At 41.3% G+C, this 27,818-nt stretch overlaps 3 protein-coding genes across 8 annotated transcripts in view; 1 reads left to right on the top strand and 2 right to left on the bottom strand.

Moving 5' to 3' along the window:
• zbtb20 (zinc finger and BTB domain containing 20) overlaps positions 1 to 2,276 on the bottom strand; it is a 54,464-nt gene extending 52,188 nt beyond the window's left edge. For 2 of the 4 annotated variants that reach the window (XM_014129336.2, XM_045690091.1), the window contains exon 1: positions 1,705 to 2,276. The gene's annotated coding sequence lies outside the window, so the exon portion shown is untranslated. Of the gene's footprint in view, positions 1 to 1,454 lie in introns of all 4 variants that reach the window. The other 2 variants (XM_014129337.2, XM_014129335.2) reach the window with 2 other exon arrangements.
• A 1,329-nt stretch (positions 2,277 to 3,605) lies between these two features.
• On the top strand, positions 3,606 to 15,035 carry upk1b (uroplakin 1B). Of its 3 annotated transcripts, XM_045688824.1 has the most exons (11): positions 3,607 to 3,743; positions 6,978 to 7,115; positions 7,222 to 7,284; positions 7,882 to 9,565; positions 10,434 to 10,514; positions 10,824 to 11,024; positions 11,212 to 11,286; positions 11,677 to 11,811; positions 12,228 to 12,407; positions 12,877 to 12,960; positions 13,855 to 15,035. In XM_045688824.1, exons 5-11 carry the CDS (start codon positions 10,443 to 10,445, stop codon positions 13,903 to 13,905), a joined length of 798 nt encoding a protein of 265 aa, XP_045544780.1. In that variant the 5' UTR covers positions 3,607 to 3,743; positions 6,978 to 7,115; positions 7,222 to 7,284; positions 7,882 to 9,565; positions 10,434 to 10,442; the 3' UTR covers positions 13,906 to 15,035.
• LOC106563609 (rho GTPase-activating protein 31) lies at positions 14,060 to 25,783 on the bottom strand. Its single transcript, XM_014129333.2, has 12 exons — positions 24,985 to 25,783; positions 21,115 to 21,217; positions 20,694 to 20,838; positions 20,445 to 20,527; positions 20,235 to 20,342; positions 19,901 to 20,043; positions 19,532 to 19,739; positions 19,055 to 19,179; positions 18,772 to 18,828; positions 17,895 to 18,611; positions 17,594 to 17,769; positions 14,060 to 17,482 (listed from the first exon to the last, which is right to left on the bottom strand). Exons 1-12 carry the CDS (start codon positions 25,082 to 25,084, stop codon positions 15,332 to 15,334), a joined length of 4,116 nt encoding a protein of 1,371 aa, XP_013984808.2. The 5' UTR covers positions 25,085 to 25,783; the 3' UTR covers positions 14,060 to 15,331.
• Between the last annotated feature and the right edge of the window lie 2,035 nt (positions 25,784 to 27,818).

Genomic DNA, 27,818 nt, shown 5'->3' with positions numbered 1-27,818 from the left:
TCCTAACCTTGACCAGGTCTGCTGCTGAAATCCACATGCGGCGCTGAGGCAACAGTCTCAACAACTTTGAGAGATGGACAGGATGTTTTGCCCAAGTGATCAACTGTCTAATCAACCGTCACTAAAATTGTTAAAACTAATAAAACTGTTTGTGTTTTCGGGGCTAGGCCCATATCTCAGTGGATAAGACAACCTCTTGATGAACCAATTCACTGTCTCAAGCACCCGTGTGCTGTCATTTATAATACAAATCGGACGGTCTCTCATAAGCCACATTTATGGGTGAAATGGTGAGAAGTAGATTATAAACTACTCATATCTTATTTCTAGATTCAAATCTTTTTAAAATGGTCCCTCTTCTAATTTCCTATACGGTCATGTGCGTTAAAATAGCCTAGCTGGAATTGCGCAACACAGATCGTGACAATAAAAGAGGGCATTCATTTTGTAAAACATGGCACCAAAATCCAGAGCAGATGGACAATCTTTCTTTTATCGGTGAACTAAATCAGCACTGTCTTTTATACTTTTAGCGGAGGATATTGGCTCAAAATGTAGGCTATCTTTGTGAGTCAGGCAGATGTTAATGTATAATTTAATTTGACAAATGTCAGACACCATGCATCCTAATTTTAACTTCTGGTACAGCATGTGCCAAAAGATTGGTTGGAGGGTTTTATTGCGATTTTACTTCTATTTCGTGCCAACAAGTGTTGACTTGATAAAGGTTGTGTAAATTTGGGCATAGTCCGAGAAAATAGCCAACAGACTGAGTTACATGGTGGTTTTAAATTGCATGCCCGCTCCTTCTCATTCACAAATTAAAGACCATTATAAATGTGTTTATTCCGCTTTCCTTACTACACCGCCTGCACTGGACTCCAGATGTTTCGAGCAAATTATCCTTATTTTGTCTCACTTGTCTCATCCATTTTTAACCATGGCGTCTCATTCACAATGACGTTTTCAAACAGACAGAAGTAGAACTGAGTCAACACAATTCATATCTCTGTCAAAAATCGGAAGGAGTAAAACTAAGGAAATAAGCATTGATGTTGAGAATAATGACAGATGACAACCTGGGACGTCATGACAGTGTGCAGCGCGTCTTTTTTGTCGGGTGCAATGTAAACGGACCAGGCTATTGTAAAACTAGACTGTCTGCAATCAATAAACCCCACAATAGCATATGTCATTCTGCATTTAAGTTCTAATTCAATGAGCCTCTGGAATTAAATAAAGTTTTTGATTCTGATGTATATTTTGGTGGGAAATCAAGAAATGGAGGCAATGGAACTCAGCGAAAAATGTTCCGTAGGCTGTTCTAAGCTTCACTTCCTATTAAGTTTTGTATATATCATATATTGGGAATAACTGTCGTTTCTCTTCTTATAAATAGCCTAACATAGATACTATTAACACCCGCCCCTTCCCTCACTTTTCCTATTTCTTACCTGCTGTCCTAAGCTTGTTCTCCAGTGGCGACAGCGTTTCGCAGCTTCCCCGGTTTTTCCCCGGCAAGGCTTCGAGTTTTTTAATATTTTCCCTTACTTTGTTTCATTTCTCACTTCCATCTTCTTTCATCTCATCAATAAACACACGCTGCAGCCTACCTTCATAGAGGACCTAAACGAGTTTAAAATGTACCCACCCATTTTTTAACTATACGTTGAATATTTTGGACAGGCACGCCTTTTCACTTACGATTGGAACAGAGAGCCATCTCTTGAGCGGTGTAGGTTGGAAGATATATCGGTCAGCGTGGTTTTGCCCCAATCATTGAGTCGTATACCCTCTCTACGGAGCGCGGTGGGACGGTGAAACTGGCTCCATTGGGGCTCTGAAGTAGTAAATGTTCCTCCTACGCAGACGGGGAAGTTTTTTGATCCAATATGGACAACCGAAGGCTGTAGTTTCTTAATTAAATTCTGCTCTCTGGGTCTTGAAATGCTCATCCATGCAGAATGTATGTCTTGTTCGCAGAATGTTCTCTAAGGAAATCATTGTTATAGAGGTCATCAAGTGTTCATTTCGTCTTACAAGCTTTTATCCGAAAATATAATGAAGCAGGCCTATATTGGAATTATTACTCTTGGTCTATAATTTAAACAGAAGCACTCTCTCAAGTCTCAATATTCCATCCTCGATCAAAAGGGCAGTCAATTGAGAAAAATGTCGATCATGTGTCTGTACTTTGCATTGGACAATGTCGTTGTCAGTAACCGCTACCGATTGGTTTGCAGCTTTATATTGGATGACGTACCCGCCTATCATTTTTAGCACCAACAAGCTAGATTGCCTGCCGTGTCTTTTACTTTCTACGCATTTCTATTTTCTCATTTATTTATTTTTCAACGTCCCTAGCTGACCTCAAGCCAAGTGGGGGGAAAAATGCTGACGGTTTAGCTGGCCAATCAGATTGAGTAAAGCAATATTAAAAAATGTTGTTCTCCAATGCGTTCACATATAGACAGACCTACATTATGTTCTGACTGGCAAGAAATAAAGAATAGTGACCCCCCTTCCTCGTACCCCCTCCGTGTGCCCCCTCCTCGTCTAGACAGTGACAGGTGTGTGTGGTGTGTGCGCGCGCGCTTGTCTGATGTCTAGACTGGAATAATCAACCTTAAACTGAGCTGAAGTTAATGTTTATTGTATATTCTAAACGTGGGGTATTAGTTGCAGGCAACACCACGACGTAGAACGTATCTGCAAAATCCCAAGTGTCATCTACGTTCTCATACTTATCAGGAGGTTATGTTTCATGAATAAAGCTATGTTGTAAGATAATTGGGCTACGTGTGTCATAGCATAATAACAATAATGCGCGTGCTTCGGCCTACTATATTAGATTATGAAAGACAACATGGAAGAGAACCATTGAGAAAATGTAGCCCATTAAAATGATATAAACGTATTTCCTTTTTCGCTTAGTACAGTAAGACAAATCTCATAACTACAAACAATGTACAGTATAGCTGGGTGTTGCGTCAAACAAACGCCATTTCTCATGGCAGTAGCCTAAATGTTCTTCCCGATTTGTAGATTTCCGGATATTGTGAGACGTGTACTTTTAGTTGATTACGAGCGCCATCTGGCGGATATTTGTATGTCATTTTATTATGGGTTCAGGTTCAGGGGAGGACACTCAGTATCACAGGGGCTGTTAACTGCTAGACTATTAACCTACATATAAAAACAATATTCGGTGGTAGACATGACACCAACTGAATACAACGATCATTCTTTTGAACATGTCCTAACACTTTAAAATCAATTAGTCATAGCAGGCATATTTATGGATTCATCTGGTCTAAATCGTTTTTATGGATTAATCTGGTCTAAACCGTTTCTACAGTTACTTATCATTTTAAACAAAGCACCATTTATTGATGCAATGAACAAAATTATTTCAGCAATAAGTGGAATTTGTAGCTGTTCCATGAATGATTGATATAATAAAACATTGGGAGAATATTGCTAATTGCTAAGGTATCTCGTATCCAGCCCTTCTCTACTACTAGGCAGACTGGTGTCTTTAGTTCAAATTCACAACTGGGCGCCTTTCTATACTGTTGAAAACTGTATACATGACTTCACAAAAGCTCTTGTTTACAGTTGCTGGGGAAACGTCTAACACCCGCCCCGGGGAGGTTCACATTCAGCTACCACTGCGCCTAAAGATCAGTGGCATTGACATTTTGTAGTAACTGAGGAAAAACAATAACTTGTCATACGAAAAGGTAGGTGTTTGTCAATTAATTTCAGTCATTTCGTTTTACTGTTCATAAAGTTATGTGCTGATATAGGGTAATGAGAGAAAACGCAATTAGAGACCTACGTTCTATTTTCTTCATTTCTCACAACCTGTCACTTTTTTATTTTATTTGTTTTTATTTCACCTTTATTTAACCAGAAAAAAAGTCTATATACAGTATGTGCAAATGGCGTGAGGAGGTAAGGCAATAAATAGGCCATAGTGGCGAAGTAATTACAATTTAGCAAATTAACACTGGAGTGATAGATGTGCAGATGATGATGTGCAAGTATAAATACTGGCGTGCAAATGAGCAAAAAAGTTAATAAAAACAATATGGGGATGAGGTAGGGAGATTGGCTGGGCTATTTACAGATGGGCTGTGTACAGCTGCAGCGATCAGTTAGCTGCTCAGATAGCTGATGTTTAAAGTTAGTGAGGGAGATAAGTCTCCAACTTCAGCTAGTTTTGCAATTTGTTCCAGTCAATGGCAGCAGAGAACTGGAAGGACAGGCGGCCAAAGTAGGTGTTGGCTTTGGGGATGACCAGTGAAATATACCTGCTGGAGCGCGTGCTACGGGTGGGTGTTGTTATCGTGACCAGTGAGCTGAGATAAGGTGGGGCTTTACCTAGCAAAGACTTATAGATGACCTGGAGCCAGTGGGTCTGGCGACGAATATGTAGCGAGTACCAGCCGACGAGAGCATACAGGTCGCAGTAGTGGGTGGTATATGTGACTTTGGTGACAAAACGGATGGCACTGTGATAGACTACATCCAGTTTGCTGAGTAGAGTGTTGGAGGCTATTTTGTAAATTACATCGCCGAAGTCGAGGATCAGTAGGATGGTCAGTTTTACGAGGGTATGTTTGGTGGCGTGAGTGAAGGAGGCTTTGTTGCGAAATAGGAAGCCGATTCTAGAATTAATTTTGGATTGGAGATGTTTAATATGAGTCTGGAAGGAGAGTTTACAGTCTAGCCAGACACCTAGATATTTGTAGTTGTCCACATATTCTATGTCACATGCGTCAAAGTGAGTAGACCAAGGTGCAGTGTGGAATATGTTCATCTTGTAGTTTAATGAAAATAGAATAAACACTTTACAAATAAACAAAATGACAGCAGACAGTTCCGTCAGGTACTTACAACTAAAACAACTACCCACAATAAACAAAGGAAAAACAGGCTGCCTAAGTATGGCTTCCAATCAGAGACAATAATAGACACCTGCCTCCGATTGGAAACCATACCCGGCCAAAACATAGAAAACGAATCATAGAATGCCCACCCACCTATCACACCCTGGCCTAGCTAAACAGAGAAAACACAGCTCTCCTAGGTCAGAGCGTGACAGTACCCCCCCCCCCGCCAAAGGTGCGGACTCCCGGCCGCAAATCTGAACCTATTGGGTAGTGTCCGGGTGGTCATCTATAATTGGCGGCGGCTCTGGTTCGGGGCGTAGCCCCCACACCGCCCGCTGATCCCCCCGCTTCTGTGTCGCCGGAGGAACCAAACCGTGGATCAGCACCGGAGGCTCTGAACTGCCGACCGCCGCTGAAGACTCTGGGTTGCAGGCCGCCGCTGAAGACTCTGGGCTGCAGGCCGCCGCTGAAGACTCTGGGCTGCAGGCCGCCGCTGAAGACTCGGGGCTGCAGGCCACCGCGGAAGACTCGGGGCTGCAGACCGTCGCTGAAGACTCCGGGCTGCAGACCGTCGCTGAAGACTCCGGACTGAGGAGCGTCGTTGGGGGCTCCGGGCTGAGGAGCGTCGATGGAGGCTCCGGGCTGAGGAGCGTCGCTGGAGGCTTCGTGTCATGGATCATCCCTACAGGCTCCGGGCCATGGATCATCACTGGAGGCTTCGTGCCATGGATCATCCCTACAGGCTCCGGGCCATGGATCATCACTGGAGGCTTCGTGCCATGGATTATCACTGGAGGCTTCGGACCATTGATCATCACTGGAGGCTTCCTACGGGGAGCTGGAACCGGTCTCACCAGACTGGGGAGATGCACAGGACACTGGGTGCGCAGAGCAGGCACAGGGCACACTGGGCCGTGGAGGCTAACTGGAGGTCTGGTGCTTGGGCTGGCACAACCCGCCCTGACTCGATGTTGACTTTAGCCCGGCAAGGGCGGAGCGCTGGTACAGGACGAACTGGGCTGTGCTGGTGAATGAGGGGTACCGTGCGTAGAGCAGGCGCAGGATAACCTGGGCCGAAGAGACGCACTGGAGACCAGATACGTTGAGCCGGTGCACTTCTCCCTGGCTGCCAGTCAACTCTAGCACGGCCACGGTGAGGAGCTTGCACCGAGCGCACCGGGCTGTGAGTACGCACTGGCGACACAGTGCGTATCACCGCATAACACGGTGCTTGCTCGGTCACTCGCTCCCCACGGTAAGCACGGGGAGTTGGCTCAGGTCTTAAACCCGCCTTTGCCAATCTACCCGTGTGCCCCCCCCCCCCAATTTTTTTTTGCGCTGCCTCTCGGGTTCCTCCCAGTATCGCTGTTTCGCTTTCGCTGCCTCGATCTCCCATTGTGGACGGCGATACTCCCCAGGCCTTGTCCAGGGTCCTGCCCCATCCAGGATCTCCTCCCAGGTCCAGTCATCCTGCCCACGCTGCTTGGTCTTCTTGTGGTGGGTAGTTCTGTCACAGGCGTCAAAGTGAGTAGACCAAGGTGCAGCGTGGAATATGTTCATCTTGTAGTTTAATGAAAAAAGAATGAACACTTTACAAATAAACAAAATGACAGCAGACAGTTCCGTCAGGTACTTACAACTAAAACGGAAAACAACTACCCACAAAAAACACAGGAAAAACAGGCTGCCTAAGTATGGCTTCCAATCAGAGACAACGATAGACACCTCTGATTGGAAACCATACCCGGCCAAAACATAGAAAACAAGACATAGAATGCCCAACCACCTATCACACCCTGGCCTAGCTAAACAGAGAAAACACAGCTCTCCTAGGTCAGAGCGTGACATTCTAAGTCAGAACCGTCCAGAGTAGTGATGCTTGTCAGTGATGCTAGTAACCTGTCACTATAAAAAACAGGTTATGGATAATTTGCCAGACCATTTCACTTTTTCATTCTTCAGAGGTCCTTGTTCATGCCAATTTCATCACTGAAACTCCTCCTAGTCCTGTATACAGGTTTTTGGAGTGTCATATCATGCAGTATGGAAAAATGACAATGTAATAATTTCTCTACTCAGATGGCAGACCCAGCAACAGACAAAGTGCTTATAACAGAGACTGCTGAACTGTCTTCATGTTCTGTGCCATCCTACTTGGACCCCTATGAGCGCTCTGTAAAATACATGGAAAGTCATCAAATTCTTCAGATCTTTCAGGTGAGAAAAGCACCTTACTTCTGAAGTGAAACAAAAGTTGGTGATCATGAAACATGGGCATAGAGTGTTTCCAATCTAATCATCTTTTTGTGTGATCTTTCTACAGGAGATTGCTGAGAACCTGGTTTTTGACAGGCCAGACGATCCTCTTCAGTTCATGTTAGAACAGGTTAGATGACTCCTTTATGTTTTTAGATAAAGGCCTAGAGACCATACAGATATAATAACAAGGCCTATTAAATGTTTTGCCTGGCCTCTTGGCATCAAGGCAGTAATACTGCCCAGGCAACCTGAACCCTTTTAAATCCTTTCATTGCTCTTTTTTTTACCCTGTGTGTATTGCCACATATAAACAGAGGATGAGAGTTGGGTTGTTTAGCAGAGGTGGTGGGTTGTTGTTGGGTCCCTGTGATGTCACCATGAATCCCCCTCACTATGTAGCCTACATTATAAACTGGGTGGTTCGAGCCCTGAATGCTGATTGGCTGACAGCCGTGGTATATCAGACCATATACCACGGGTATGACGAAACATTTATTTTTACTGCTGTAATTACGTTGGTAACCAGTTTATAATAGCAATAAGGCACCTCGGGGGTTTGTGGTATATGACCAATATACCATGGCTAAGGGCTGTGTCCAGGCACTCCTTATCCTAAGAACAGCCCTTAGCCATGGTATATTGGCCATGTATCACACCCCCTCGTGGCTTATTGCTTAAGGATATAACTGCTCAGTAATGGAAAGTCCCCCTTTTTCCTGCTCAGGTACAATTGAAGATTCGAAACAGAGAAGAATCCAACAGCAAAGCAGAGAAAATAGAGTAGGCTAGCAGCCTGTTCTACCATGCACTGCAGAAGACAACTGCATCATTCAGTCATGAGTAAAACGTAATTCATTGCTCACAGTGTCGTCTGTATATCTCCGGGGGGACTCCAAATCACCAGCTAGCATAGGCCATTCACAGGAATACACATAGGCTATGTTACACTATAAACTGCCTCAGCAATTTATAGACCAAGTCTTGATTGTGAAGTAGGCTAGCTATTTTATAGTCCAAATTACAATTTAGCAAGACCAGACATACAAACAACCTTGTGATACAATTTTGATATCTCAATTGCAGAATAACTTCAATGCAACAGAAGTATACAAAACAAATATTTCTTTTTTATTTTGTATCCCAGGCAGACTGTTCAATGCTCAGCCAGTCACCAAATAGGCTATTCAGATGAGCCACTATAATGAAGCAATCTGGGTTTAGACGTTTTCAAGACATTAAGTCAAAGTTTCATAAATTGTAGGTTAAAGCTCATTAAAAAGCATTAACGACATGAATCAAATCAAAATGATTGATTCTCTAAATTTTTTTGAAGGATTTTTTTTCTCTGGCTATCTCTATAATGTAATGCTATCATCTGGGCACCTGGCCTTTTCCCGCCCTCCCTTCTAGCCTATTTAATCTCAGAAAATAACCTATATGCTTAATATAATTTTTCCCACTTTCTTCCTCCACTTTTTCATTTTAGAAAAACATACTGTACTCTGCCTGTGAAGGAATGGCCACTACAGGCCCTTGTGCTATCTGTCTGCCACAGCTACACATCGACCTTGAAACTCCTGATGCGTTTCATTTCATTTGAGTAAGCCCCCGTGGCACCACAGCGTTGTAAATAATGAGACTCTGGGGAAACAATAATTCTTCAGAATTTGAATTCAAAGTAATTCTTCAGAATTTGAATTCTATCCTCTTTAAGCCCATCACTGATAATAGATAGGACCATGGTAACTAGGTCTGTTAGCCACCATAGCAAGAGGACTGAAGAAAGTGGCATGTTATGTCACCATGGAGACAGACCGGTACCATGTGTAGTTTACATAGTGATAGATCAAGCGACGCACACTATCTGATCTATGCTTTTCATGTTTCAAGATGATTCTCCAATCATTGTAAAGACTGCAAGCCATTGGCAGATCGAGAAAACAGAAAAACATAATGCTATGGTTATAACGAGTGATCATCCAGTTATGACATACTGTATGCAGTGGATAAACTTTAAACCAAGAACATGGTCATAGTTTCCCATTTGGAATAGGCCTAGGCATACTCAGTTGCCACTTGGCAGAACTGTTATAAGTGAGCAGCCTACATGAAATCTAGCAACAATGACAACACTTTTTGGACCAGTTTCCCAATTTGGTGGTCCATTAAGTTTTGGTTTTGCGGAAATACAGTCATTAAAGTTGAGAATCAACTGTCTGTTCCAAGGTGTTATCTTGGGTCACTTTTGTTTGTAATGACTCAGGATTGTCTTGCTTTTACAATAAACATTCAAAACTAACCAAACAGGTTTCACAATCTCATGTTACTTCAATGAAAGACCAGTCGCGGGGAGCGTTCATTCTTTATTTGGTTGTGGATGTCTCTCACAGGTCACTCTGTTTACCAAGGTAAGCCTTTATCTGTGTTTGTTTTCACATCTACTACACATATGACGCTTCAGTGATATTTAAAATACACTCTTAGAAAACAAATGGTGCTATCTAGAACCAAAAAGGGTTCTTCGACTGTAGCCATAGGTAGAACCCTTTTGGGTTCCATGTAGAACCTTTTCCATTGAGGTTCTCTTATGTGGACAGCCGCAGAACCCTTTTTTGTAAGTGTACCACAATAATGGGATACTCATGAAGGTCAAGAGTTCTGTGAGTTGATCTAGAATGTACCTCAGTTTTGCCTGGGCTACTGGTGTTACCAAATACATCTTACTGTAAACATAATAGTTTTTGCAACTTGCATGACAATTTTTAAGTTTCATTTAGTAGGGTCTTCACTTGTATTGTGGTTTGCAATGACAGGGCACGGATCAGTTCCCTACTAACACTGTTATTTACAGGATTTTGTATGAAAATTAGTGATTTTGTCTGACTGATAGAGCTAGTATTCAGTCTGTCTGAAAGAAGGTTGTAGACCGTTATTAATCATACTGGTCGGTTTTATAGTTCTATTTTCTTTATGAGATTCTGCTGTCACACAGATTCCTGTCTGCCTGAGAACAACAACACCTCTCAATCTGACACCATGTATATTTGATCCACACCTGTATTTACAGGCCACAGTGTCACCTGAATCATCATAACACATTGGGTTTTAAGTCCAGTCTGGTCTTGTACTTTTAGAATTTACTTGTTGTTCATTAATACATTTATAGATGTACAAATGTTTATGCCACTACCTTGACTATAGTGACTGGTTTAGTTTATAACTGTCTACGCACAAATGTTAAGCACATTACTCATTTATGTTTTACTTTTGATACAGAGAAGAAACATGACACCTGATTTGGACACCAAGGACCGCTGCTTTAGAGCCTTGATTATCTGGGGCAATTTGGTTATTGCAGTAAGTTTGACTAATATGAAATAGTGAGGGCCGGCAGGTAGCCTAGTGGTTGGGCCAGTAACCTAAAGGTTGCTGGATCGAATCCCCGACCTGACAAGATAAAAATCTGTTGTTCTGCCCCTAAACAAGGCAGTTAACCCACTGTTCCCCGGTAGGCCGTCATTGTAAATAATAATTTGTTCTTAACTGACTTGCCTAGTTAAATAAAGGTTTAAAAAAATAATTGAAAAAAAAATGTATTTACCTGTGATTTCATTTGTCTCAACTACTGACTAGGTATCCCCCTTCCCCTTTCCCCTCTGTTTTCAGTGCTGCGGGATTGCCTTGATGGCCATGTGTATCTTCTTCATATCGGATCGGGGCGGATTGTATGTTTTAGTGTATGCCACAGGAAATGACAGCATCTGGAGGGGAGCCTGGATAGGCCTTTTCACTGGGTTTGCCCTTTTCTGCACGTCGATCTTGGGAATGCACGCCATAGTTGTGTCCAAAAGAAACATCCTACTAGCTGTGAGTTGTTCTGCTATACCCGTCACATCTCCAACAATAATATTTTAAAGGCATTCTATGCCTGTATACTTATGCTATTAAAGGCATTCTAATATTATCCTTTTGACTGAAAAACATAATTGGTTTGGCCTGCTGGAACATTTGGCCAGAAAACTCATGACTCGACATGTTTTTGTTTTAACTGTAGTACATCCTCCTGATGGTGATCATATATGCATTTGAGGTGGCATCAGCTATTACTGCTGCAACACATAAAGACTGGGTAAATCATTAAGATTAATATATTGTTAAAATGGTCTTGGCATATTATTTTTCAGATTTTGCTACACTCAATATTATGATAAAAAATGGAATAAGGGATCCCGAGTGGCACAGCAGTCTAAGGCACTGCATTGAAGTGCTAGAGGCATCACTACAGACCCTGGCTCGATCCCGGGCTGTATCCCAACCGGCCGTGATCGGGAATCCCATAGGGCGGCGCACAATTGGCCCAGCGTCGTCCGGGTTAGGGGAGGGTTTGGCCGGGGTAGACCGTCATTGTAAATAAGATTTTACTGTTACCTGACTTGCCTAGTTAAATAAAGTTGAAATAAAAATGTTAAATAAAACCAGTGTTTGGCTATCTTCTCAACATTTTGATGCATCTCCTCAGTTTGTCCCCGACCTCTTCCTGAAGCAAATGCTACAGAACTACAACAAACCACTACCAGATAATCTGCCCAGCACCCAGGACCAGATCTATGTAATCAACAGGGTAACAGAAACATGGAACCGGTTCATGACTGAGGTAACTAGGCCTACTTCACTGGTCACAGACATCAGTTCACCATTTAGTTTTGATTTGCATTTGGTTGAGTTGACAACTAACATGAATTCAATGTGAAATCAACAACAAATGTCACCATGTTATTGGATTTAGGTTAAAAGATGGGCGAGAAAAATATGAAATGTCCTTACATTGATGCCTTTTTGCAAATCCAATCAGTTTTCCATATTGATTCAACATCAAATTTTTGGGTTGAAATGATGTGGAAACAACGTTGATTCAACCAGTTTTTGCCCAGTGGTACTGACTACTTGATTATGATTTATTATTTACTTACTGTTCTATACTACCACAGTTTGGTAATGTAAAATCGTTTATGGTCTTGAACTGTCCCTATTAACTGACGCATTTTAGTAACCAGAGTGCTCCTCTTGCAGTCTAAGTGCTGTGGAGTGTACGGGCCAGAGGATTGGGTGAAGTATGAGTCCCACTTCAGGCAGCAGAACACAGATGCTGATTATCCTTGGCCCAGACAATGCTGTCAGCAGGACGCTATGGGAGCCATCAGCCATTTAGATGCCTGCAAAATCGGGGTTAGCCCTTTCCTGCATGCACAGGTAATTCTCAAAGCTGACTTTGTCAATGACCACACTGAAATGTTCACCATCCCCTCATTATTGAGTGCCCCACAAACCCCTAAACCCCAAAAGACTGAGGGAGTGCAGCAAAAATGGTTTAGCAAAGGGTTCCCTAGCTAACAAGCTGGCTAGCAGTAAATAACGTTATCTAACGTTAGCTAGGATTGCTAGCGTGATAGATCATTTCATGTTCAAGTTACCATGAAAATACATATCTAATTGTTAATTGAAAAAATCATAAGTAATATTTTTTATAAAGTGACTTACCAAGTTTTTATTGTGAATAGTTCTTCCATGAACGGACAATGAAGAACCATTTAATAACCTTTTTTTTTTTTAAGCTTCGATCTGAATAAAGTGTGGTTAAATGATGGAGGTGCCTAGAGGGGTTATGCTGCATTAAACAGTACAGCGCTCTAATATAAAATGTAATCTATCTTTCTTTTAGGGTTGTTATGATTACATTGCGGGTCCTTTGATCAGACACGGCTTTGGAGTCTCATGGTTTGGATTCGCCATATTGTGTTGGACAGTGAGTAAAGACTTCCTTATCCATAAGCATGAAATGTGTTTTGTATGCAATAGTACAGTATTCAAACAAATCTGCACTGCAGAAACAAATGTAGTTGCTCTAGCATTGAGACAATGTATGCATTAATCAAAATAAGTTTTGTTTCATCATGTAGGCCTAAATATTGTAAGATGGCATTACTTAAAATTCCCCTTAAAAGGGCCAATCAGCAGTAGAAACAATATCAATGCATGTCCCCACCACTGTTTCGATAAAAAAAAGTGAAGGATAGGGCTGGAGAAATATAATCACTCTTAAATTCAGAAACAGAGCGATGGATGCAGACCTGACCATCCATGACATAAAAATGAAAGTTCTAACCATGTTTTGAGGCTATACAGTGTTTGTTTACATTTACTTTGTTTACAAACACTAGTCATTTCACCCCTACCTACAAGTACAAATTACCTCAACTAACCTGTACCCCCGCACATTGACTCGGTACCGGTGCCCCCTGTATATAACCTCGTTATTGTTATTTTATTGTTACTTTTTATTTAAAAAAAATTCGTTTATTTGGTAAATATTTTCTTAACTCTTTCTTGAACTGCATTGTTGGTTAAGGGCTTGTAAGTAAGCATTTCACGGTAAGGTCTACCTACACCTGTTGTATTCAGCGGATGTGACAAATAAAATTGGATTTGAGTTAAACAAGCTTATATTTTGGGTTCTGATGGAGTACAACAGTTAAACTAAGCTCATGAGTCATGAGAATCAGTGGGTACATATAGTGAATTTATAATCTCAAAAATTGATGTAGCAACTGTTGATTGCCCCTTTAAATGTGGTGGAAATTTTTTTGAAAAAAGCGATATGGAGAATTGGATCAACGGTTTTCTTTGTTTTTCCCTGCAGTTCTTTGTGATACTGGGAGTCATTTTCCACTACACTCAGTTGGATTTCTGAGGATGACCAACAAAGAAATCCTCAAATAAACTTCAGTTCAGACCTACCAGTAAAGAAGTAATGCAAATATAACACTTTTTTGTTCTGATCAACAAATGACCTTACAATTCATTACATTTTAATGTCTCTAATCAAAATTAAGAGAACCAATAAATGTACTAAATAGAATTTTATTTTTCAAATTACCTTTCTCAAAAAAGTTTGGAAATTGTCCCATACAATAATCTGTACTCTTCATTTTTTGTTGCTATACATAATACATTCAATTTTGCTCAATACAAAATTGTACAGGTTACAAGCGTAGTATTATGTCAACACAGCTGCAAACAACCAGAATCCCTGTTCTGATATCTTTTTAAATCTTCACAACATTTAATGCATAGTGTTTGAGTCCTCTTTTTCACAATCTACACCATTATAAGTGCCAGCACATCCATTTCCCTCAATTCCTTTTGATTATAACTCAAAACATTTCTCAGCAAAGCTTCGTTTTTAAGATAAAATTATCACATCAGACACTTTAGGTATTTCTGTCATCTGGCCTCCTCATTCTAAAAGCACATCGGACTTTACCAAAACATTACTTTACAAACCAATAAAGAGAACACACTCTGTCCATCTTAAAAGTAACAACAAAAAAACAACTAAGAATTGGTCAAGTGTGTTAATGACTATCTATAGATTAATAGTTGGATAAATAAATACTATTAGTGTCCATAATACAATTAAAACTAAAAGAGCAGTTTTCTGCAGTTCTCATTACGTAGAATGTTGAAAAAACACTACCCTGATACTGTTATGATAAAAGTTGATCACAGTGACAATAGCTGGACGTCAGCGGGTTCATACTATATGAAGTCATTATTCAGTTCGCAAACATATTTAAGACATAAGGTATAACTAATAACAAAGTAGCTAGCTAGTACTGAAGGTACAACTGTCTTTGCCAAAAGGCAATCTTGTGATTGCTAATGACGAGATGTAAACAAATAAACTACCGGTACATGGCTTCTCTGAAATACCAATGGCAATATGGGTTGATGTAACATTTTCCTCTCTTTGGCTGTCTATCCTTCATATGCACATTACAAAATATGTCTAACATTTGAATAAAAACAATATAATTTGAATATTGATAATTACTGCATATGATTTGGGCTAAAATACACACATCTTCACATACCACGAGTCCAGATTACTTATTTTAGTGCAGGATAGAGAGGTGATTGGTGGAGCATTGGAAACAAAGAAACTTATTTTCCCCAAATAGTTTCATATCAAAGGTAGATTTATAGACCCAATATTGCTCAAATCATTTACATTAGTCCAAGAACAGGGAGGATGAAAAGGAGGATAACCAGAGTAGTGTTGAGAAACATAGTCTGAGGGGCATGTAGCTACATGACTGGTTAAACTGTCCGGTGTCTCATTCAATCTGCCTGTGGTTTCTGCTGTCAAATATCATGGACCTCCTCTGTGGCTGATAAAAGCAGCTGGTCGAGGTCTCCAGTCTCTGTCCACTCTTGGGTATTGTCATTTTGTTCCGCAGGGTCACCCCCTCTGGGGTCCTGAGGTTCTCTGCCATCTCTTTTGAAAAGACATCAAGTGCTGATGTTTCAGTTGGACTTCTGATGGGCGAGAGGATGAGCTTGGCATCATCCCCCAGCGGTGGGTGATCCATGATGGGAAAGGGTGGACTGAACAAGATGAGGCTCTGTGGTCTCTGGCGGTTCCTAAAGGATGGCCTTTGTAGAACCGTAGACCGTTCAGGTCTTGGACAATCAGAAAAGGCCTCTGCATTGGAGGAGCGTTTCCTCCTCAGCACCGGGGGGTCTGAAGTAGCTGTAGTTTTATTAGTCTCTGTAGATTTCTCTGCAATAGGCTGCCTTATTTGGGATTTGGGCACTGGCTCCTTATTCTCCAACTCCTCCTTTAGATCCCTCATAGAGGGAAGAAGAGGTACAGGATCTAGTTTATCTCCCCTGGTTTTTGTGAATTCTTTCTCTGGTCCCTTTCCTGCACCAGAGCCCTTGTCTTGCCTGGGATGAGGTATGTGGCTGTACTGCACCTTGGGGGGGATGACAGGCACGGCTTTAGCCTGACACGTTTTTACCATGAAGGCCGTCCTGACAGACGACACACTGACGGGGGCCGAATTCCGGCGCACAGGGGCCTGTCGATGGCTCAGGAACAGCTCCAGTTCCTGGGACAGGCCGTTGGATTTGGTCTCAGACGGTGTCACTGCCCCTCTCTGAATGGAGGACAACTCAGCTGATTCAAGGTTTTGCTGATTAGAAATGTCTCTGATGCGTCGATGTCCTAAATCCAAATTGAGTGAGTAGGGCCTGTGTTTGGAAAAGCTGTTCTGCTCTATTTTTTCTGAATGAGATGCTTCATAAGACATCTGTCTGTGAAACCTCTGGGAGGAGGAGGTGTTTTTCTGTTTGGCTGTGCAGCTGTTTCCTCTTAGTGTTCTCGTTGCATCATCACCGACCAGGGTGGTTTTGGAGGGTAAGGGAAGTAGATGTGTGATTTTGGTCTCTGTTTTGCTGCTGCATGCCTGAGAGCTATTTCCTGGGAACACTTCTATGCTCCTAAAAGGACATGATCCATTTGTTGATTTGTCATCTCTAGATAGAGGAGGAACGTTTAGTTCTTTGGAGCTCAAACCTTCTTCTGCAGAACAAGACGATGACACATCTAGATTTCCAAACAAATCCTTAAGTGTGGGTGAATGGAGAGGACTGGTTACCCACTGTTTGGTGGAGCGGAAGACCTCCTCCCAAGGTTCCTCCTCCAAGTCCTCCAACTCGGAGTGTCCTCCACATCCATCCTCATCGTCTTGGTGTGGTAGCCCCAAGGTGTGGTGGGGTCTTTCTTCCAAACATATTGAAAGCCTCTCAATGCCTCCCATGACAACTGACAAAGCATTCTTTCCATTGTCATGGAAAACCCCTTTGACCCCATCTTGACTTTTACTTTTCCCTGATGGCTCTTTTCCTTTCTCTGCTACAGGCATGCCTATGTCTGTTACGACATCCCTTGGCTGCAAACTCTTTGTGACCTGGCTTTGTTGAGTAGAATGTAAACTTGGCTCTGCGAGGTGAGTAACCACAGGCCGTGGCTTGACGAAAGTGGGTTTATCGGTTTCTGGGAGCTTAGATTTTGAGCAAGTGTGTAGTTTGTTTTTTGTTTTATCTGTTGAATCAGCAGCGTGTAGAGGTGTATTTTTCATATCTGTGCCGACCATGAAATGTAACATTTTGTCATTTGGAAATTGTGTGTCTGAGGAGTGCTTTCTTGCTGTATGTGCTACTGTGTCAGCACCGTGATAGGTCAGTGCAGGCCTGACGGGCATCAAAGGCTGTCCCTTATATAATAACGAGTGAGTTGGAAGGCTGCTTCTTCTTTTTGCTGGAGCATCTGGCAATGCCTTAACATCCTCACAAGTTTTCTTAGTGGAACAGAAAACAGGCATAAACTCCTCGTCCATAATGTCAATCTCAGGCTCAGTAATTTTCAGCTCAAGATGGAGGTCAGACCACAGCTCTTCCTTGATAGGTAAAGATCCCATATCCTGCAAAACATGAATTACAAATGCTTATTAAAGCGACAGTCATTGTCATTGTGTTATTCTTTGTATATTATCTGTGATGAAGCACAGTGTTAAACTGGAGAGTAAACATACCAGTTGTGTCAGTTCTTTTGGCTCATACTGTGGTGCTGGCGGGTTGTCCAGTTGTTTCCCAGGAAATTGCTGTTTCTCTTGATCTTCCTCTCTTGTGGTGGGAGTGGAAGACTGTCTCCGGTCAGATACTTCCACCTTCCCTTGAACACCATTCACCTCTCCTTCACTTCTCGAAACTAATAAAATAAATAGATATGTAATTATTTTATTAATAGACAATATTACCATGGATGATGAGGAAGGTTTTTAATCTGAGCACACACAGGCTTTTTTTCTATGTAAACAGGTGAACATTACCTACCTTCTGTCACCCTTTTGAAAACTGCCTCCTCTCTGCTCCTCTCCTCTGCTGGTCTCTCCTCCTTTTCCAGAGGGGTTGAGCTGCTGTTACTGTAGATAATGCTCTCACTCACAACACTGCTCTCTCCAAGGGGGTGCTCTCTGTAACTTGAGCTGGCACTACTGTCACTCTGTTCTGACTGAGAGGTCTCTCTGCTTGGTTTCAGAGCAGCTGCAGCAGGCCTCTCCTTCCCTTGTGCCCTGCAGGGAGTGCTGTTGGAGCTGATGACTGCAGACACCCTCAGGGGCACAGACACAGCAAAGGGCTCTGATATGTTGAGAGCCTTGCGCTGATGCCTGGGGGAGGACTCTGGAAAGAGACTTCCAGGGAAGGAGGGCCTGGATGCACTGCTGTGGGTGGAGCCAGAACACAGCATCCTCCTGTTCTTAGGGGAGCTGGGCTGGCAGCTGCTGAGGTCATCATCGCCTTTGAAAACCTTCAGTTGTTCGGGTAGAGCCTTCTGCTGTGGTGGTGAGACGCGTGGAGAGCCCCTTCTCTTCATGTTAGGGCTGCTGCCACCTGTGGCCTCGCTCGATCTCTTCATCTCAAACTCCCGCCCCTGGTCCTGTTCACTGACATCATGGAGCGTGTCAGATTCAAGTGTTCTGGATTTTATGCCGGGCGCAAAGAAACCGTTGGCCCCGTCTGCAGAGCTGAATTTTCCTGCCTTGTCATCATCTGTGTTGGAAATCAAACGAGAAGCAAATTGTTAGATACACATCGTCTCAGCCTTATTTACAAAGCAAATGAAGATTTGTTTATAGGAGAGAGAACTGCTGTGAGTAGATTTAACGATGACACAAGTGTTTTGTATACAATGTTGTGCATTCAGCCCCACCTGTCTGCAGAGAGCACAAAGAGTCCATGCTTCTCGCTGGTCGGATAGCTGCCTTTTCTGTGAACGAACAATGTAGTCATGTTATTTTATTCTGTATCATAATCTCAATTATTTCAAGTAGCATGTTTATTTGTGTGATATTAATTTTCATTTGATCATTTAATTTATCATGGGAAACATAGTAAGATAGTACACATTCTATTGCAACCTTGATATATCATTTAGCCTTAGCAGTGAAATGGGTTCACTATATTGGTTGATAAGCATATTCATCATGCTTTACCTGTGATGTTCTGTGCTTTCATAAACACGCTCCCATTCCGGCTCAGTCTTCCCTTAGAGTCCGTCACAGACTTGCCCAGGTTGAAGATGAACTTCCACTTCTTTGATTTCCCAGAAACCTTTCCTCTGACAGACAGGGAGATGAAGTACGTTAACAACATGGCTTGTTTGGATGTTATTTGTTGAAGTTCAATGTGTGCATTGAAGAGCAAAAGCAAAATGTACAACAAAACAATACAAATGAACATACATATTGCTAAAACAGTACAATCAACCTAGACTTATTTGCAGGGTATTTTACTGTGTACTCTGTTTCGGGGTTATTGTTAGATTGTATAGTATGTTTGACCAGGTGTTTTTTGATTCATGTTTTCACTGCCAAATGTATCCAGGTGCCTGGCAGCCCAGAGGATGTGTATTAAGCATGTTTGTTAAGTATACTAAATAAATCAGTCAGTTGAATTCTCATCCATCTCACTTGGTATCCGATATGTCTATGACGGTATGGTACAGTGTGGCAGTGCTGGTGTAAGGTAGACTGTTCTCCCGTTGTCGCTCTTTCCGTGCTGGGTGGTTAGGGCTCAGGGAGCGGGCCTGGGCCTCCTCTAGGCTCATCAGCTTCATTGGCCCACCCTGGCCACTGATAGGAAGAGTGGCATACTTCTCCCCACACATCAAACTGGGTCCTGTAGCGAAACAATGTCTTTAAAAAAAATCCTTTTGGCATCAGGTAGAAAGGAGGACAGTAAATACAATGTGTTTTCCAATGGCAACATAAAATTAGGATAAGAGGGCAACATTCAGGAAGTCTCTAAATGCACACAATCAACACTTTCAAACAACGTACCTTCTTTCGTTTTTATTGGTGCAGCTGCATGGTTGAAGATCTGCTCAGTGTGATTTAAAATGAACTCAACCACAGTCTGCTGAACCCTCACCTGCTGGAAAGCCATGTCCCCATTGCAGGATGTAATTTCAATATCTTTCGAGCTACAAAACACATAGCCAAACGAGAAAGTAGAAATGCTTTCAGTCACAACCAAGGAGGTATTTTACATTAAATATCAGCTGGAGTATAACTCAAACAAAATGGAAGAACAAAATATAGTTATCATATAAGTGTTTTAGTATGTTCTTGGATAAGGTAATATTGGGTTGTGTACAATTAGTGTAGAGCTCACCGCAATAGGTTTGGAGCCCATACCAAGGCCAGGTTGCGGGTGTGCATGTTAGTCTGGGGACTTAAGGTGGCCAGGTGGGCCAAATGCTTGGTAAGATATTCCAGAGTCCTGAAGAGAGAGGACAAACACAATTTGTTTAGCTTTTTAACCACATATAAACAATGGAAAGGTACATCACAGAGGCAGCAAAAGGGCTGACGTGAGTTTTACCTAAAGTGGGGGAGTGGTAGCTCTTTAATGACGTCCTGGATATGTTGTAGCCTTTCATGGTCCTCCTGGACTGAGACGGTGTCCTACACAGTAAAAGTCAAGTATTATCAATGTTGCATGTCATTCTTTCTTTGAATGTGACTCACTATTAAAGGACTCATTCCTAATATAAATCAAAGAGACATTCTGGTTAACAAAGTGGGCGCATTACGGACAGGTAGAGACCCTACCTCTTTGAACAGTACTCACAGTGAATTTCTTGTAAAGCTCATAAGTGAGCAGGGGATTGGGTAGCTCCCTGAAGTACAGCTTGCACAAGGAGCCCACACAGTGGATGTCCTGGAGGTACACCTCCTTTGTGAGGTCAGGGCACAACTCAGAGCAAAATTCCTGTCTGTAAGTAAGCACACAAACACATGGTTATGTACAGCTGGAGACGTATGACGCTTCCACACTCCTCTAGTAATGTATATGTATGTTTTGTAAGATTGAAATGTAGAAACGTGTGTTTATATTGGATAGACATAAGTTGTCCAACATGGTATGTTCACAATGGCCTAAATCTATAAACTTACTGTTCAAACATGCTAAGTATAGAGCACCAAACACCAACTTTGACTTCCTTGTCCTAATACTTTTGGAAGGCACTTTATGTGGCTAAAATAGTTACCTTAGTCGCTGGATATTTGAGGTGACTCCCGAGAGCCTGTATATTCCATCCACAACACCATGTTTCTCAATGAACTCTGCACATGTCCTTAAAACTTGAGGAACTGAAAAAAAAAGATTGAAAAAAAGATTGTTTTAACCATACATTCGACATCAAAAGACACACATACATAGCAAACCAAATAAAAACAATTGGAGGGTCCAGTCTGGCAACATACAGATTTTAAGAGGTGAAGGTCAACATATAACACTGTCGTCACTAGGATTTTGTTTACTAAGTTATGTTAATAAGCTATGATTTATGAGAGAAATTGTAATATAGGTTTTCTGTAATAGGCAACTTTTTCAGTCTAGGGAGGTGAATGGCAAACGTGGCAACTTGGGTTTTAGCAGTTAGGAAAATTCTGGCATTCCATTTCAACTGCTGACATGAAGCAGAAAGAGGAGTGCCTCTGTGAACTAGACAGGGTCAGTTTAAAGGTCCAATGCAGCCATTTTATCTCAATATCAGATTATTTCTGGGTAACGATTAAGTACCTTATTGTGATTGTTTTCAATTAAAATGGTCAACAAGAAACAAAAATAGCTTTTTGGCTAGGACTGTCTGGGAGTGGTTTGAGTGGGGAGGGGAAAACGGAAAACTTGCTGTTATTGGCAGAGAGGTTTGGAACTCTTTCTTATTGGTCTATTAACTAATTTACCGACTGGTGAGACCAAAACTCCATCCCATCAAAACAGGCAAAATTTTCAGGCTGTATTTTCAAAAAGCTCTTACATTAAAAGGGCATAATCAATAATTTTCAGAATTTCACAGTATTATTCCAGCCTCGTAGTGTGGAAATACAAATAAACCACACGAAATCAAGTTTTTTGACTGCACTGGACCTTTAATACTGTGTGTGCTATAAACAGAATCTGGATCTTTGGCTCATTCTTTGAGTCAACCCTTTTTTTCCATGACAGAGAAGGATAGAGAAGGGCAGTTTGGGAGAAACAGATTTCCATTACAATAAATTGTATCAGTACTTATTTATTCTAAACATACTTTAGACAGTAGCTCTGCTTTTTATTCCATAAGGTTGTTGATTGTGAAGAAGGTGGAATTTCTCAGGAAGTTAAACATGGTTTGTTTGTTTCAGAGGAAGGTGGACACACCCAATCCTTGCAGCTGGTATTACTTGTGACACTTCCTCTAATAGAAAATGGCCTTTCAAAATGTTACCACCCAATTCTCTATTGCTTTTGAAACTTTATTCCCTAGTGGGGTCTCTTTTCTTACATTTACATTTTAGTTATTTAGCAGACGCTCTTATCCAGAGCGACTTACAGTAGTGAATGCATAAATTTCATTTAAAAAAAATGATCCGTACTGATCCCCCGTGGGAATCGAACCCACAACCCTGGTGTTGCAAACACCCTGCTCTACCAACTGAGCCACACAGGAAAATATGTTATCTACAATTCTGTATTCAGGAGGAACGTAGGGTCGCTTTCTACACTAATATATTATTGGAAATCAAGGGACACCTTTATATTACATTTAAACTGAAAATAAAATATGTATAGCTCCTCTTTTGCACAGTATAGCATAGACTACAGCAGTTAATATGTTAGTCTACCTCCTTGCTATGCTGAAAGAAAAACTAACAGATATAGCTAACTTCGTTTTGCCAAAATGATTCCACTCTGGACTGAAATCGGCAAACCATTATATTCAACAACCTTAGAAGAGAAATGTAGCCTTGTTTAGGTGCAGAACGACAGATCTTTTACCTTGTCAGCTCGGGGATTCGATCTTGCAACCTTTCGGTTACTAGTCCAACGCTCTAACCACTAGGCTACCTGCCGCCCCATGACGAGGCCCTTCCCAGAACTCTTTACAATGGGATGAGGAACCATCTGGCCAGTGGCATGGCCCAGTGACAGTGGATTGTTTAACATTTTAGCCACACAATGACAAGCGTGGATGTCTTGTCCCCAGAGAATGCAGAGCTATTGTATATAAGCTATACAATACCTTATAGTGGAACAGTGGCATGGATCAATGTCAGCTTAAACATCGTTTCCCTTACTTTCAGACTCTTAACATATCTCATGAACAACAACCTGAACAATAAAATCAGTAAGCACGTAGACATGAGGATGTCGCTGATATGCAGCTGAACATTAGCCAAGCAAAACGAAAACAATTCATTCCAGCTTTGGAGCTTTGAAACAATCTGCCCAGAGGTTCCCATGGGCTGTATGAATGAAAGTCTGTTCTCCCACATCTGAACAGACACTCGCAGTGACATGCCTGTGGTCAAAATGGTAGCTGCCTGGTCCGAATGGGATTTGATTCACCATTACTTTTGAGTATTTGCTCAGAACGAAACTCCTGCTTGCCTGGAAATCTTCTCGTGGATTCAAAAGGAATCTAAGAATACGGCTTATTGAATGAGATGCTGTTGATTGTTAAATTGGATAACATCCTCGTAGGTAAATTGTCTGTGTAAATGAAGTCATTATAAACATTCTTTCTCTTCCCTATCTAGGGTCAGACAGAGTTAGTGACAGTCAACAACAGCTGATATTGCAGTGTCATGTCAACAAAAGCAGATATCATCACAAGCCACTTGTAATTGACAAATAAAAACTAAAAGTATCATATTAGCCATATACATTAAATTATAGTCCCTTCTCCCCCTGTAACAGAAACATGTGTCTTGTGTAAAAAGGATCTACTTTATCAATTCTGTTTAGCTGTTAAATCGGTTCCATCTGTTCAAAGTAAAAGGTTTCCAAGTCACATCGCATGACCTCACTTCATACAACTATTTTTACCTCCATTCAAATACTATCTGGGTAAACACACCCATCCTCAAATTGTTGTCTGAATTCTGATCTGTCGGCTGCTACTGCCCCTGTGAACAGTGTTGCCCACCCAGAATCCTCACACAGAGACAGAGAGAGAGACAGAGAGCGAGAGAGAGCAAGACGCAGGCCTCTTGGTGAGAAGTTGACAAAAACACCAGGAGCCACACCCTAAGTAACAAATCCCCTCTGTGGGTGCGTAAAGGACTTCATGAAATGTAAAACATATGTCCATTGATGTCCAAATTGCAACATATATCTGCATCACACACCTGATTAAACTAAATAATGTACTGTCTAACTGTTAACTATCTAAACAGCTGGGATCTTTCCTAACCAATTTCTCACACACACAAGTTTACCAAATCATCCAAAGCAGAGGTTTAACATATTCTTTGCCCGAAAACATAGGTGTTGAATAAGGCTCAATCTAATTAACATATGTGTTGAATAAGGCTCAATCTAATTCCGAATTCTCCTAAAACCTTAAGAGGTGTTCCATACAGAACATGTATTGATAATTCAACTGCACCATTACATATCCTGTATCGAACAGTCATCGAGAATTCGCTGTGAATTTAGGAAAAGCTGTTCTCAGACTAAAGTACCAACATTGTAATAGCTCAATAAAAAATTAAAATGTCTACCTAATCTAGACCAAGTTGTTAAATTGTTAAGTGTTTGGTCTGAGAACACCTTTTCTCAATGTAGGTGGATTTGGAAAAGTGTTTTCTAAATCATCCTGTATTATTATTTTAACATTATCATAACTATTATTATTTGTTGTTTATTCAGGTTATTACTATGTTTAATAAATCTGAAAACATGAAATATGACGATGCCCACAATAAATCCAGTACACATTAAATAATGATGGACCAATAATTGGGCTCTGTTGCTGTAACAGTTTGTTTGCATTCTGAATTCATGAGGTCATTATTATGGGACATGATGAAATCTGCTGAAATCTGCTAGAAAAGGGAAGCAACATAATAAACATCGAAAGAAACTAGTTTACCGTCTTTTCCTGAATTCTGTAGATGTTCTGTCAAGTCACAGTCAAATGCATTCTCACTTCCTTTCTTTTTGGACCTCTGCTTGGCTCCTTTATTCTTCATCTGGATCCAGTTATTAGTCCAGGAGTTCAGAACAAACAAATCCTCAAATATACAACCATTGATCCAACAGACCCTGGGAAAGGCTAAAATTGAAGCCCAAAAGTAAAAATCATACAAACCGCCCAAAAAGGATTCATCCACTCACATCTTGACCAACAACACTAACAGTTTGGGAGACTGAAAAGTCCTTGTGAGAAGAATAAAGTTGACGTCACTTTTCCTTTTAGCTTCTTAGTGCTTTATACATTTCCAATCAATCTATCAAAAATATAAGGGAAAAACCATAGTCAGTTATAATTGTGAAATATCTGGAAATGTGGATTGGGAATGGCAGTCCTCTGAAGTGATTTATCCCAGAAGGATTTGCAGAAACAGCATCAGAATTAGTTGGTTTCCTGTTGTAGTTTTTTTACTCAGTCTGCCTGTCTTTTTTCGCTCCTCTTTTCCTCCCGCCCAGACAATCTCCCTTTTCTTTGGCTCCCCTGTATCTGTGGAGATGTACCCAGTGAGGCGCAGGAATATTGTTTCTGTGTTTGTTTCTTTATCCTTCTTGCTTCCAGTTTTCAATTTATCCATGTTTCGAAGGTCATGGTAGTTGTGGCACTGGAGTGGCATGGAGGTTTGAAATTTCAAGACTGTGAGAAGGGGAGGGAAGTGAAGTCAGGGGAGGGGAATAGCTGACTGCTGTTTCTCTGGTTTAGAGATTACTGACCCCTTTTATCCACACTTTTTTTGTTGACATATTCCTAACAGGAAATGTGCTCTCTGCCTTCCTGAATGCTCCCAAAGTACACAATTTCCTGTACAGAGAGCCTTGTTTGGAAAACAAAAACAGTTCTGAAGTAAGAGGGAAGTGGGGGGGCGTGAAATGAGGGCTTGAAGGGCGCAGATGGGGAAAGGGGGGGTGGACACATGGTTCTTGTTACTGACTGCTTAGCTGTTTCATAATTTTCCCTCTACAGCAGACTGAAGCTTTCCAACCACGTGTTTAAAGCACGCTTCCTATCGAAATAAATGTTCAACTGGTAAGAATGAACCAATACTTTAAAAAACAACATTAATACAATTAAGTAGGCCAAAATACAAGGCTACTGGGTAGGTTGAATGACATTCAGGGTTTTCATTTAATTTTGAAGCATACAGCTGGATCTATAACACTAATGGCGTAGGATGTGGACTACTCAACATTAGACCATTTGAAGTCTGAAAACAGACTTGAATGAACAATAACTTTAACGAACTGCTATAGTTATACATTTGTTTGATTTAAATTGTTTCTTGGAAATCTGTAGATCTGCTCAAAGTCTTGTTGCCCTCCTTGTTCAAACAAGAAATGAGTGCACTACCAAATTAATTCATTTTACATTACATGTGTCACTTAGCAGACACTCTTATCCAGAGCAACTTAAAGGAGCAATTAGGGTTAAGTGCCTTGCTCAAGGGCACAGCCAGATTTTTCACCAAGTCAGCTCTGGGATTCAAACCAGCAACCTTTCGGTTTTTGGACCAACACTCAACGGCTAGGCTACCTGCCACCCTATTGACACACCCTTGATGTTTCTTAGGTAGTGTCAGAGCCACACTGTATATAGAGTATGGCCATATTAGCAACTTTATACAAAAAAAAAAATGGTGTTGTAACAATACGAGAATTCCTCCCTCAATACCCTGTGACTTGACCCACTGTAAACAAGCAAAACAGAGCAGTGAATTTAACAGACATTTTTTATTGATTAACATTCAGAATAATGTGTATCCAAGTCTGTAGCGTGTTGTGTTAAAAAATGGCATATTTGCTTTCACTGGACATCTTCATAGGTTTTGAAAACTATCAGAAATAAACAGCACAATGCAGAAGTGTCAATTATCACTGAGCAACAGCTATGGAGTAGAAAGTGGCACTCATAGGAATGTTCAGACAGAAACCGTAATGAGTCATAAAAATATATATACAGTTGAAGTCGGAAGTTTACATACACTTAGGTTGGAGTCATTAAAACTCGTTTTTCAACCACTCCACAAATTCCTTGTTAACAAACTATAGTTTTGTCGGTTAGGACATGTACAAGTAATTTTTCCAACAAATGTTTACAGACAGATTATTTCACTGTATCGCAATTCCAGTGGGTCAGAAGTTTACATACACCAAGTTGACTGTGCCTTTAAACAGCTTGGAAAATTCCAGAAAATAATGTCATGGCTTTAGAAGCCTCTGACTCAAATGATGTCAATTAGCCTATTGGAGGTGTCCCTGTGGATGTATTTCAAGGCCGACCTTCAAAATCAGTAACTCTTTGCATAACATCACGGAGAAATCAAAAAAAATCAGCCAAAACCTCAGAAAAAAAATTGTAGACCTTCACAAGTGTGGTTCATCCTTGGGAGCAATTTCCAAACGCCTGAAGGTACCATGTTCATCTGTACAAACAATAGTACGCAAGTATAAACACCATGGGACCACGCAGCCGTCATACCGCTCAGGAAGGAGAAGCGTTCTGTCTCCTAGAGATGAATGTACTTTGTTGCGAAAAGTGCAAATCAATCCCAGAACAGAAGCAAAGGACCTTGTGAAGATGTTGGAGGAAACAAGTATAAAAGTATCTATATCCACAGTAAAACGAGTCCTATATCGACATAACCAGAAAGGCCACTCAGCAAGGAAGAAGCCACTGCTCCAAAACCGCCATAAAAAAGCCAGACTACGGTTGGGAACTGCACATGGAGACAAAGATCG

The sequence above is a fragment of the Salmo salar genome, chromosome ssa11 (assembly GCF_905237065.1).
Source record: "Salmo salar chromosome ssa11, Ssal_v3.1, whole genome shotgun sequence".
In the NCBI taxonomy this organism is placed as follows: Eukaryota; Metazoa; Chordata; class Actinopteri; order Salmoniformes; family Salmonidae; genus Salmo; species Salmo salar.
This window is presented reverse-complemented; position numbering and strand designations above follow the sequence as displayed.

Excerpts from the sequence above, each read along its gene's own strand:
- upk1b (XM_045688824.1), top strand. The coding sequence starts at position 10,443 with ATGACACCTGATTTGGACACCAAGGACCGCTGCTTTAGAGCCTTGATT. Across the intron at positions 11,287-11,676 it reads CTGCAACACATAAAGACTGG|TTTGTCCCCGACCTCTTCCT; the intron begins GTAAATCATTAA and ends GCATCTCCTCAG. Across the intron at positions 11,812-12,227 it reads GGAACCGGTTCATGACTGAG|TCTAAGTGCTGTGGAGTGTA; the intron begins GTAACTAGGCCT and ends CTCCTCTTGCAG.
- LOC106563609 (XM_014129333.2), bottom strand. The coding sequence starts at position 25,084 with ATGAAGAATAAAGGAGCCAAGCAGAGGTCCAAAAAGAAAGGAAGTGAG. Across the intron at positions 20,528-20,693 it reads AGCTTTACAAGAAATTCACT|GACACCGTCTCAGTCCAGGA; the intron begins GTGAGTACTGTT and ends TTTACTGTGTAG. Across the intron at positions 20,044-20,234 it reads TGGGCTCCAAACCTATTGCG|CTCGAAAGATATTGAAATTA; the intron begins GTGAGCTCTACA and ends TGTGTTTTGTAG.